The 13,206-nt window shown below is 34.5% G+C and overlaps 1 protein-coding gene across 8 annotated transcripts in view; it reads left to right on the top strand.

The window, feature by feature from the left end:
* Nucleotides 1-13,206, top strand: part of DNM1L (dynamin 1 like) — a 64,211-nt gene extending 51,005 nt beyond the window's left edge. Inside the window, exons 10-20 of one of the 8 annotated variants that reach the window (XM_079936396.1) lie at nt 834-954; nt 1,185-1,340; nt 1,588-1,677; nt 3,061-3,153; nt 5,843-5,899; nt 6,572-6,649; nt 6,946-6,978; nt 9,115-9,291; nt 9,450-9,559; nt 9,688-9,847; nt 10,141-13,205. In XM_079936396.1, the coding sequence (XP_079792522.1) occupies nt 834-954; nt 1,185-1,340; nt 1,588-1,677; nt 3,061-3,153; nt 5,843-5,899; nt 6,572-6,649; nt 6,946-6,978; nt 9,115-9,291; nt 9,450-9,559; nt 9,688-9,847; nt 10,141-10,197 (1,132 nt within the window). In that variant the 3' untranslated portion in view covers nt 10,198-13,205. Of the gene's footprint in view, nt 1-833; nt 955-1,184; nt 1,341-1,587; nt 1,678-3,060; nt 3,154-5,842; nt 5,900-6,571; nt 6,650-6,945; nt 6,979-9,114; nt 9,292-9,449; nt 9,560-9,687; nt 9,848-10,140 lie in introns of all 8 variants that reach the window. The other 7 variants (XM_079936394.1, XM_079936398.1, XM_079936397.1 and 4 more) reach the window with 7 other exon arrangements.

The following is a 13,206-nucleotide window of genomic DNA, read 5'->3' as shown; positions in this document are numbered from 1 at the left end:
GATCACTGTAAGAAAGTAGTGAATAGTGATGGTGAAAACAGAGAAGATGGGATGATTTGGGGAGATATAAATGTATTTGTAAATTTTCAACTAGACTTGAATGAAAAAAATAAAAGATAATAACCAGGGTTTCTAGTCATTAAGATAGGAAACACAAGGTGTCCAGTATGTAGGCCCAGAGATTTAATTTGTTTAAAGCAGGGATAGGCAAACTATATATAGCCCATTGACTAAGAATGACTTTTGCACTTTTAAGTGGTTGAAAAAAATTCAAAGAAGAATATTTTGTAATGCAAAAATTATATAAAATTCAAATTTTAGTGGGCATAAGTTTTATTGGAACATAGCTGTGCTTATTTGTTTACATACTGTCTGTAGTTGCTTTTGTGCTCAATGGCAGAATTGGCGAGTTGTGACAGAGTTGTGAAAAGTCTAAAGTATTTATTATCTGGCCTTTTACAGAAAAAGTTTGCTGATCTCCAGATTGTGAATAAATAGAAATAAGACATTGTTTCTTATCTTTAAGGAGCTCATAGTCTAGTTGAAGAAAACTAGGGCAGAGAAAAATGTTTAGTAGTTCTTAGATAACTGATGTTTTCTGAAAGAACAGTTACCCAGTGTGCATGTGCATATGTGAATGCCTTTTGTGAAATGACTCCTTTCCCCATTAAAAAAATTAGAGAAACTGGTTCATAATGGATTTGAGAACACATGGAAATGGTCTAAGTGTGATTGTTCATCTGAGACAGTCTTAAAGCTTACAGTGAGACTTCTAACTTGTAGCTTCCTCCCTTTTAGTAATACTAGAAGTCATATACTTCATTGCCTTTCAGATGCGGTGGTGCTAGAATATGTTATATTTTCCATGAGACTTTTGGGCGAACCTTAGAATCTGTTGACCCACTAGGTGGCCTTAACACTATTGACATTTTGACTGCCATTAGAAATGCAACTGTGAGTATGCTTAACTTTTAGAATTTTTTGAAATGAGGTTAAAGATTATTTTTTAATCCATATAACTCTTATTTTTTTAATGAATTGTACACTTTGTTATTTTGCTCTCATTCTTGAAATTACGAAGTGCTTTTTTATGAAAAATACCAAAAACGTGATTTATTTTAAACTTAAGGAAGAACCAAAATTATATGTGGCTATAATAAGAGCTCATAGTTTTATTTTTTTAGGGTCCTCGTCCTGCTTTGTTTGTGCCTGAAGTTTCATTTGAGTTGCTGGTCAAACGGCAAATCAAACGTCTGGAAGAGCCCAGCCTCCGTTGTGTGGAACTGGTTCATGAAGAAATGCAAAGGATCATTCAGCACTGTAGCAATTACAGTACACAGGTAATTGAGAAATGTAACAGGTTTCAGATTAAGTAGTAAAAGACATGAGGTGGTGGTTTCAAGGGGAAGGAGGAAATATAGAAGATGGGCTAAAAGTTAAAATGTAGTTCCCTTATCTAAAAGTGATTTGAAATAGTATAGTTAAATGTAGCTTCCAAATCTGATTCAGTCCAAATCTGATTCAGTACTTCAGAGATTATTTAATTTTCCTTTAAACAAAACAGACTGTTTCTTCCACCACATGTAGGAGTTGTTGCGGTTCCCTAAACTTCATGATGCCATAGTTGAAGTAGTGACTTGTCTTCTTCGTAAACGGTTGCCTGTTACAAATGAAATGGTGAGCTATTATTTCATAAATCATTGTAATCACTGTTAATAAGTTATTTTGTACAGCTTTATGAATTTAGGCATAATGATTCCCAGTGTATTGAAAAGAAAAAGAAGCAAGTTTGTCTTATTTCAAAGGAAACTTCAGTAATTCTGGTATAAAATGCATTTTTCTCCATATTTTAATCATTGTTAGCCTGCAGCCACAGATTTTCCTGAAAATGGAGTTATTGTTGAGGATTGTGAGTAGTTTTGCTTTATTATATAGCAGCACTGATTTAATGGAAAGTTAGTTTTATCTTTAGCCTCAGTAAACTGAGCCTTCATATAGCAAGCTCTTTTTTTTTTAACTCTGATGTACATCAGGGTAATTTGGCCATTTGTACAGTTTCCTTGTTTGATGACCTAATACCATAATATCATGGTTGCTATCCTTAAAAATAAAAATCCTGAAATTGGCAGAAATATGGAATAAGCATTTGAAATTGTCCGTATGCCTCTAATTGTTGGCTGGTTTCTTTTTTTCCTTTCTGGTCTCTAAAAGTGCATTTGGGTCTTTGGCTCCGGATGGTGAGCCCCAATGGACATTTACTTAAAGAGTACAAAACCATCCTTGGAAGTATAGAATGTAAGTGCTGCTGCTTAGTTGTTTCCCTAGCAAGCATAACCACCAGATTGAAATGAGTAAGAACATGGTTAGCCTGATCTCAGACTCTACCTACTGATATCAGAATCATTGGAATTTCATTTAAATAAATAATTTTCACTGGTTCTTGATCTTTTAGTGCTGTTCTGTTACCTAAGATTTGTAAGGACAGTGCAAATGAAGGAGTTTAATCTCTCTACAACGCTAGAGAAATTAATTTCAACTTTCCTTTTTGATTATTGTCCCAGTTGTCCCAATTGAACCACATATATTTAAACTAGGTGCTTCATAATTAAGGCTAATCAATCATTATCTCAGGTCGTTAAATGTATCCTTTACCCAAATAAAGTTAAAATCTTTAACTTACATCTGATTATGAAATGTTTTCTTATTGTTGAACCTGAACTTTTGACATGGAATAGTGGATGATCTAAGGTTTTAATAGCCAAGTTGCTTGGAAGTTAGATATGCATCAGGTAGATAACTTTTTTTTCCCTAACAAATACTTCTAACTACTTCAGTGTCAGAAATGCAATCTTAGATGCTAAAATATAGATAATTCAAAAGATAGAGCAAATTGTTATTTGGTATAAACTCTGTCAGTTGGAGTATAATTATCAAGTATTTATTTAGGCATCAGTTTCCTGTACTGTCTTTTAGAATTATCTGTTTAATAAGTTTATATGTTTCCTTAAGTAAAATTAGGTTGGCATATTTTGTATATAGCCTAATTTTATTTTTTTCTAGGTCCATAACTTAGTGGCAATTGAATTGGCTTATATCAACACAAAACATCCAGACTTTGCTGATGCTTGTGGGTTAATGAACAATAATATAGAGGTAAATACAATTCGAATTTGTCTTTTTTTTGAGAGAAAATCTGTTTTAGCTCAGTTATATCAAATTTACTGGGCAAGGAATAACTAACTATAAAACATATATGCACCATATTATTGTCTGTTATATGCTAAGAAGTATGCTGAGGGCATTACATTGTTTTCTTAAATTTAATTCTCAAAACCACCTGGAGGCATTGTTCTCATTTTCTGCTTGTGAAACTGTAACTCGGAAATGATCTGGGACTCATTGTTTTAGTGTTGAAGGACTGCCTGGCTCCATTTCAGTAACTATTGTTGCAGTTTATTAGACTGAAGTATGTAAAACAAAGTGGATTTTTTTTTGTTGTTGCTGTTGTTTTTCTGCGGTACGTGGGCCTCTCACCGCTGTGGCTACTCCCGTTGCGGAGCACAGGCTCCGGACGCGCAGGCTCAGCGGCCATGGCTCACGGGCCCAGCCGCTCCGCGGCATGTGGGATCTTCCCGGACCGGGGCATGAACCCGTGTCCCCTGCATCGGCAGGCGGACTCTCAACCACTGCGCCACCAGGGAAGCCCAAAGTGGATGTTTAAAATTGTTTTCATTTGACTCTGAAAGCTGTGAAGGAAACATTCCAAGAATTACCTAAATTATAGTAAATTTGGAAAGACAGTACTGTTTCACCATTACTGTGGTTCCTGCATTTCATGGATCCTTTTTTTTTTTTTCCATTTGAGGCTAACGTTGTAGGTTGCATAATAGCTCAGCTGGAGCGAAGGCTGGTGGATAGAGTGATTTATCTGGATGCAGTTTTTTCTCTGCCACTTTTATCCAAAACAGTAAAATTTTCTGCAATTCCATAGTCCAGTAAGACCTGAGTCCCTTCTGTATCAAATTTCCTCTTATGCATATGGGTGGGGAGAATATTGTAAACGTGGAATTTGGGAACTGGAAGGGACCCTGGGTTTAAACTGGAAGGGACCCTTTGGTTAAACAGATGAGGAACCTGAGATCCACAGATGATAACAGCTGTTACTTTAGTGCTTATTTTGCTGGGCATCTGCTCTGTAACAGGTACAGGGAACTGTTTTTTAGCTACATAGTTGAGGTGACTCCTACTGTCAGAAAAAATTCCAGGGAATTGCCATGGCCCAGGTTCAGTCTCTGGCTGGGGAACTAAGATCTTGCAAGCTGTGTGCCACGGCCAGAAAAAAGAAGAAAGAAAAAATTCCAAAATGCATATAAGTAAGGCACTTTAAAACACTCAGAAAGTGGACTAGATAATAGTTATTATGTTAAAAATTAGCATGCAGACACTATCTTAAGATAGGAGTTAGTTCTTGTAACATTGAAGCCTTCATGGAAAATTTGTGTCTGGAACAGTTTTTCTAATACTGACAAGGTCATTTATGATATGATTTCAGATCAGTAGTTTTCGTACAAATGAATGTCTCTGGTTTTAAGACTATGTGTCAAAGAACTTTATGCGGATATTCTCATTTAATCTTTATAGCAACCCTATGAGGGTAATGTTAATAGACTAGGAAACCGGGGGTTAAGAGTTGGTAACCCATACAGTTAACAAAGCAAGTAAGCCAGGTCTTCAGGGCCAGCTAAGGTCATAAATGGTTGGTAACAGACTAGGGTGAGAATTTCTAGTCTCTAGATTCCTTTGTGTCCTTCTTCAAAATGTATATTTAAATGCTAACTTTTTATTCTGAAGATTGTTAAAATCCATATATTTTTATTATCTATATTTTTTTATCACTGGATAAATGAAAAGTGGGTAAAATTTCTGTTAAAAAATTTTCTTACCCAGAAACATCATTGTGAAGCTTTGTTAATTTTACACCGTTTTGCAAGTTTGAGTGTTCATGAAATGCTTTCTGCTCAGGAGCATTTTGACTTCATTTAATGTAAATACTTTCCTACTGTATTTGATGCTGCCTGAAGAGCCACTATTGGCTCTTGAGAGAGCCACTATTAATACCTACATCTTTCTATATTTTCATAGTCTTGCACCTATCATGGTGCTTGACATACAGTAGGTGTTCAGTACCTATTAATTTGAATTTACAGTTGCTTTAGCTCAGTATCAGAATTACATTGCTAATATTAGCAGATTAGAAGAGTGGGCAGGTGATCAGTCTGTAAAATTAGCCAGGTTACAGAAAGGACTGTCAGTTTTCAACATTACATTTATTTCCTGGAGATAGTTAAGGATAAAACAGAACACTCTTATAGATATTTCTTATGGTTTTGTGTGTGAATTTAACACAAATGTGTGCAGGTTAGAATGATTTTTAAAGGTTTTGCTTACTTAATTTTTCTGTGATCTGTGTACTTCAAATTCTATATGGTATGCTGAAGGCTTATGTACACTTTGATATGGGAACAGTTTAAATCAGTGATTCTTAACTTGGTGGGAAAGGCAGAGATGATGTTGGTCCGCTTGAGAACCCCTGGTACAGGAAGCCAATGTTACTGACGTTGTATTATATCCCTCAGGTGTGTTGGGGCAGAAAAAAAGATTGAGAAGCATTGGGTTAAATGATTTGTTTGTTTTAAAATATAATTATGGCATGAGTCCGAACAGTGAGAGGATATACTGTAAGTTATTCACACTTTTCAATTAAGCTGAACATTTTTTTAAAGTAGGCTTACATCTCTGTGTTCTGATAATCATGAATCTTCTGCTTGGTTGTGATTTATAGGAACAAAGGAGAAACAGGCTTGCAAGAGAATTACCTTCAGCTGTATCACGAGACAAGGTAAAAAATGTTTTTAAAGCATATTCCCAATATGCAAAGATGGACTGGTAAGCCTCAGAATATTATTCAGTTCTAGGAGTAATTTTTTCTTCTTACTTTAATATTCCATTGGCACTATTTCATTGTTTGAGTAAAGGTACGCAAGTTTAAAAATAGGCTTTGAGTAATTTAAAGATAAAATATTTTGAATACATAGGAATAAATGCTTAAAGGTGGATTTTAAGTATCAAGGATTTAACAGAAATTCAATGACTTTATCAACTTTGTAAAATTAGTTGAAATGACTAATGACTTTATTATAACAAGGTTTTTTTGGAGAGGGAAGATGACATTATGTACATACCAGGTTTTAGTTACCTGTAATAGTTGCAGATATTAAAATTTTTGTGTAAAAATCTGTTACCTTGAATTCTTTACCAGAAAAGATTTTATCAACTTCCAAAAATCAAAATGAAGTTTTTGGATTTGGATTTTTCTTAGGAATTCATCTGAAGAAAGCCTTAAACAAAGGTGACAATAGTACAGGAAATAAGGCAAAATAAACATTAATTTTATGTCCCATTACTTTTGTTTTTCATGTTATGATACAGAGGGGAAAATTCATATTTACAGAATGTTTCTGAATGCATTTTTGGCATCCTTGATTTTTTTCCCTGCATTTTTTGCCTTTAGTCTTCTAAAGTTCCAAGTGCTTTGGCACCTGCCTCCCAGGAGCCCTCCCCTGCTGCTTCTGCTGAGGCTGATGGCAAGGTCTGTTCTGATTCTTAATCTAAGCCTGCATGCCTAGTTTGGTGCAACATAATCATCTGGAAACAAGACACGGAACAGCAGAATATTAATATGGGATATTGTGCTAAGGTCAAATTTTAGTCTAACAGAAATTTAAAATCATTTAACAATGTATACTTCATAAATTATGGTTGACATGCTTTTGCTTGCAATATAGACAATGCACACAGAAAAAAGAATTTAAAGAGGAAATTTTCAAGCCATTGGTATTTAAATTTTGCTTGTTAAACTGCATGTTTTAACGTATCTTTTAACAGTTAATTCAGGACAGCAGAAGAGAAACTAAAAATGTGAGTCTTGCTTCAGAATGAAAACGTTGGTACCTTTGGTTCTCACCAAAACACTGTCTTCAAAACCACTAAAGAACTTGTTTGTAACAGTGGCATCTATCTCTTGTTGTCTGTGTTATGTTTTTAATGTTTCTCTTATCTAACTAACTTCTAAGATGGTATTAATTCTAGTTTCAACATTGTTTTAAATAGTAACAACAGCCTTTCCCACTGTTTTCTATTACCTTCAAGAATAGTGTTGAATTTAATATTTTGGTAGGGAATTAAAATTCTGGAGATGGAAACTGTACTTTTGGACTTTTCCTCTTTAAAGGTTCTGAGATCTGTCCAGTGCTAATGGAGAATCCTCTAAGGCTTCTTTCTTATGCTTTCATTCAGTTTGCTCTTTTCACCCTAAATGTATTTAGTAGTTTAACATGTGCCTCAACAGCTTAAGCAAATTCAGAACAAACAGGGGGACTGTGAGAGTTTGAGACTGTTGCCAATTCTTGATAACCTTTAAAAAAATTAATCTGTAAGTTATTCAGATCCATTCTTATTTTTAGCTTTTTTTTTTTGCCATTTAGCTCCTTTCCTTACTTATTGTCCAGGTTTAAGATTCTGAACCTCAAATAAAACCTTATAAATGTCTTATCTTCTCTCAGTCCACTGTGCTAAGGTCTTAAGAGAACCATCTAAATCACTGCTTTTTATTTAACTCCTGGTATCACTCTGAATTTGCTCACTTTCCTTAAGATTTCATATGATCTATCATTCATGTATAGTTAACACGCATTTAAAAATACACTCATTTTAAAAGTAATGTATAAATATACTACTTGTATATTGATATACATTATCTTAACTACATTTTAGAGACAAATTTTGTCCAGTGTTTTGATTCAGAATGATACCCCAAACATTTTTTAACAATTGCTGTAACACTCCTCTGTTAAATTTATATAAGCCATTTTTATTTCTATCTATAATTCTGGATGCCATTTTATCTCCATTTTAGATTGTAAAACCTTAAAGAACATCTAAAAACATCTCTTAAATGTTGATGAATTACTGTTTTCCCCATTATCCTAAACATTTATTTTTCTTTTAGAAATCAAGACTAACAGATATCCTAAAAAAGAAGGTGCAAGAGCACTTGTGATTAATGGTAGCACTAGATTTTTTTCAGTAGATCCTTTCTCAAGTAAAGGATTTCTACTTTTATCCTATGGTATTGACTATTAGGAACATAAACTGATTTGAGAAATATATAAAGTCTTAAGTTTTGGAGAATGAGTTCATTGACCTTTCAGAGAGATCATAGTTCAACAGTGTTTAAAGTTACTTCGAAGAAATAATGTGAATAGCAGTTCTGGTTTTTCTTGTGCTTTTAATGAGCAGTCCTATTTTAAAGGGCAGCTTCTACATTTTCCACAATCTCTAATGTTAGAGGAGTTGGAGAAGAGGAAAAATTTTGAGAAGTTAGCAAATAATAAAAAAGGAATTTAAAATATACTGGCTGAGGCCTTGCAAACAGTTTACAACAGAACCTCTTATTTATTTATTTATAAACCACAGTGTTACTTCTGCCATTCTTTATTTTCTTTACAAATACACTTTTTTGGGGCTGTGTTGTGTCTTCGTTGCTGCGTGTGGGCTTTCTCTAGTTGCAGCGAGTGGGGGCTACTCTTCGTTGCAGTGCATGGCCTTCTCACTGCGGTGGCTTCTCTTTGTTGTGGAGCACAGGCTCTAGGCATCATGGGCTTCAGTAGTTGTGGCACGAGGTCTCAGTAGTTGTGGCTTGCGGGCTCTAGAGCTCAGGCTCAGTAGTTGTGGCGCACAGGCTTAGTTGCTTCGCAGCATGTGGGATCTTCCTGGACCAGGGCTCAAACCCGTGTCCCCTGCATTGGCAGGTGGATTCTTAACCATTGCACCACCAGGGAAGTCCGAACCTCTTATTTAGACAGCTCAGGGTTCCAGTTATACGTGCCACCCATCATGTCTTTCTGACCCTGCCATCTCTCTGAATAGATTAAACTCCAGGTGGTTACTGGATGTGTATTCTCCTTGACTGCTGTCAAAGGAAATTAAATTAACTTTGTTTAGTTAGTATCAGTTTGATATGGTTGGTATAGGTTTTGGAATATGTTTTTTCAGGTTGCATCTGGAGGTGGTGGGGTTGGAGATGGTGTTCAAGAACCAACAACAGGCAACTGGAGAGGAATGCTGAAAACTTCAAAAGCTGAGGAGTTACTAGCTGAGGAAAAATCAAAACCAATTCCAATTATGCCAGCCAGTCCACAAAAAGGCCATGCTGTGAATTTGCTGGATGTGGTAAGCTGCAGAATTTGCTTGAGGACAAATAACCAAATTACCAGGAAAACACTTTAAAAGACAAAAGGAACTGAAGTCTCAAAAACTTATTGAATGTTAAATGTTGTCATTTCAAAATGGCACAAAAGTAACTTTTTTCTCCCCCTCACCCCATTTAGCCAGTACCTGTTGCACGAAAACTATCTGCCCGTGAACAGCGAGACTGTGAAGTTATTGAAAGACTCATCAAATCTTATTTTCTTATTGTCAGAAAGAATATTCAAGACAGGTTAGTACTGTTATATAAATCAGACTAGAATACTGCGAGATGATTTCATAATCTGTTTTGAAAATACAAATATTTTAAAAAATTTACGTTTTTATTCTAAATAAAATGGATTATCTGATGTTTTGCAGTGTGCCAAAGGCAGTAATGCATTTTTTGGTTAATCATGTAAAAGATACTCTTCAGAGTGAGTTAGTAGGACAGCTGTATAAATCATCCTTATTGGATGATCTTCTGACTGAATCCGAGGACATGGCACAGCGCAGGAAAGAAGCAGCTGATATGCTGAAGGTAATTACTGTGAATTTTTTTGAATTTTCTTACTTTGGTTGTAGGTATAAACATTTATTGTTTAAAATGCATTCTGATCCTTGGAGATACATATATATAGTCTTTGTATGATGGCTAATCTTTTTTTCTTTTGGCACTTGATTAGATTCAAATTTCAGAGAAGACACTGGTTAGTATAAATCAACCACATATAAAGTGGAGAGGTTATCCCACATTAATTCAGATTCTTTCTTTGATATTCCTTGTTATTATAACTTAAGCATTTATAATTTTTATAATTTTCTTTAATGCAGGCATTACAAGGAGCCAGTCAAATTATTGCTGAAATCCGAGAGACTCATCTTTGGTGAAGAGAACTATGTAATACTGAGACTCACTGACTTGCTAGTTACTGCCTACTTGAGTAGAATTTTATTTATGAACTCCTGTGTATTGCAATGGTATGAATCTGCTCATGTGAAGACTGGCTATAAACTGAAAATTACACTCTGTATTGCAGAACGAATCACACATTTAATCCAAATAATAAATGGCTGTTTCTAAAATTTCCTAGTATATATAAAATACATCGTCTATCTTGTGACAGTTTCATCTGAACTTAAAAAGAACTGTTAATAATTCTAGTTGTACAAGCAGTTTGTCTGTGGATAAGATGACCTGTGTAATCTGCTAGTAGTCTTAAAGCTGCTGCCATAGCCCTTCAAGAAGAATGCACCAAGACACCATGTCATACGACTATAATGCATGCACTATTATTTAAACCGAACTGGCTTTGAAAGAGGTGGGTTGACAAGTTACTCAGTAGTCAGTCACTATTCCACCTGTTCTTTGATTTAGTTTTATTGAGCTTCTCTGAAACCTTTGATGTGTTTGTAAGAAAGCTGAACACACGAGAGGATCTGTAACATTGACAATGATGTGATGTGCATAATGTGTAGCTACAGTCCTTCCACTTCTGGATCCACATTCCCCTGGTGCGTTAAAAATTACAATATCATCTTTGATCTTACTTAAACCTGGAAGCATGAGTTATGTTTTCCTGCATTAAGAACATCTAGCCTTGATTATCTAGTAAGACTTGGTAATGACCATCTTTCCTTTTAGTTTTCAGAAGTCCTAATAAATTCCCCTTGGTTTTCAAATATAATAGTAATAATTCAGATACATTTTTAAATTGGAGCCCTCAGACCATGCTTCAAGATTCACTTGGAGGTGGGACTTAAAACCAAATACTGTGGTGATTTTAAGTGTATCTTCTTCCTATTAGTTGTTAATAGTTACTTTTGCTTCACACCAACAAAGTACATTAGAATAGAAAGTAATGGTGGGGCTTTATTATTTAAGGAAAAACATCCTGACACACACACATACTCTTAAAGGCTTTCAGGGGTTGGGAGTAAGGTTTAGAACATATATACATTTTACCAAAATTCCCCAGGTGATTCTTGATATGAATTACATTATAAGTTTTAAAATGATAAATTACATATTACAGATATTAAAGTCTATTTTTAAGTTACGACATTTATGAAGGACTATTGGCAGGAACATATGAATATGTCTGTTACTCTTGGCTAATGGCACCCATTTACTGTACTAAGACACAAGAGACTCAGCAACTGATCTCAAACATAAGAAAACAGATTCAGTCTGATAATGATATGGTACTACTTATACTTAGCAGTACCATCTTCATAGAATACATGCTTCCAGAATGTTTATTAGCATACTTTAAAATCACTCTGCCATTATTAAACCTCAGTTTTGAAATTATAGCCATCCATGATTTACTTATTTCAGATAGATCAGATGACTTCCATTCTAGTCTAGCTTTTTTAATTTGTAAGAGGGGAAGAAAACTTACAATGCACCTTTCTCTAGCAAATTTCAAATTGAAAACATTACCTGCTATGATAATGCACTTGCTAGTACTATACACCGTGTACAAAGAAAAACAGAGACAAGAGGTATGCAAAGAGAAAACCTCCTTTTGTTGACACTTAAACTGAGTAAAGTTCTGAAATGCAGAGATGATCTCTGACATTTATAATGGATACCTGTATGTTCTTACTATGTAAATAAACTTGCTGGTATGAAGTGACATTAAAGTTTGTCAATAAATGAATTCTTCCTAACTTTACTCCCAGAAGAAGGTTTAGATAAACTATAGCTTTTTTAACATATAAATCTACTTTGGAACATAGCAATACAGCTTACACTGTATGAAAGTTTTATGACTTTCTTCTTTTTAGATTTTCATAATTGACTGAGGTATTATTACATCTCCATGTTTTGCATATGAAGATAATGACTTGCTCCAAGTAATCCAGGTAGTAAATAGCTAGAATTTGAACTCTAAAGCCATGCTTTGCTGCCTGTAAGATTTTTCTAGAACACATCTGATTGCAAGCCATTTTGTGTTTATGTTTGTGCTTCACTTGATGCTCAGGGCAAATAGGGGTGCTATTACCTTCAATATTTCAGATGTTGGAAATAGTTCTGGAGAATCAACTTGCCTAAAGAATGTAGAGCTTAATTTAACTAAGTCTTGATTCCAAATCCTTTAAATTTGACCTGAAAACTTCCCTTACTGGAATGTCTTTTGATATTCTCAAATGATTAGATATTTAGTGTATATATTTTGCCTCTATTTTATCTTGTTGGTTACTTAACTTTTCAGTTCATCTCAAGCTGCAATCTGCTTGGGGACATAAGTTGAAACTTAAAACTAATTTAAAAGTTGATAAATTTATAAGACATTGCTACCTTTTTTTTACTGAATTTTAGAAAACAAGGCTATGAGTAAATTTAATTTTATGGAAACACAGTCAAGGGACTGGAAAACTGAATTAGAAACTTTCTGAAAAGTCAAGTACTGACTTTTCTTTTCCTTGAAAAGAAACTATTTCTACTGTAATTTCTAATGCCAGCTACAGCTTCCTCTAACTTTTCTCCCTTTTTACGGAGAGCTGTATTTGCTTCCTAAACAACAAAAAACCTCTAATGAGATACACACCTGATATAAAAGTATCCACGATTACTTATACTACCTCCTTTTCATTGTTCCTCCTTATCTCCAAAACAGCAAGGACAGGATAGGAAAGACAGCATTTAGTTTTTCATAAAGCGTAATTATTAAAATAGAGATTAACCCTAGAAATCATGCTTTTCTGTGGTAGTCCTTAATGTTTAAGGATCAGGAAATAAAATATCCCACTATTACACAAACTTATCCAACCTATATAAATAATGAAATTACTCACACTGTGAGGCCTAGAGTACACTCCATTCTTTGTCTTTGAGTTGCATAAGTTAAGGTATAAATTCGTACATCTTGAGAATGAATGATGGATAAGTTT

The sequence above is a fragment of the Stenella coeruleoalba genome (assembly GCF_951394435.1).
Source record: "Stenella coeruleoalba genome assembly, chromosome: 11".
Taxonomy (NCBI): domain Eukaryota; kingdom Metazoa; phylum Chordata; class Mammalia; order Artiodactyla; family Delphinidae; genus Stenella; species Stenella coeruleoalba.
The sequence above is the reverse complement of the archived record's forward strand: the minus strand, read 5'-3'. Positions and strand labels throughout refer to the sequence as shown.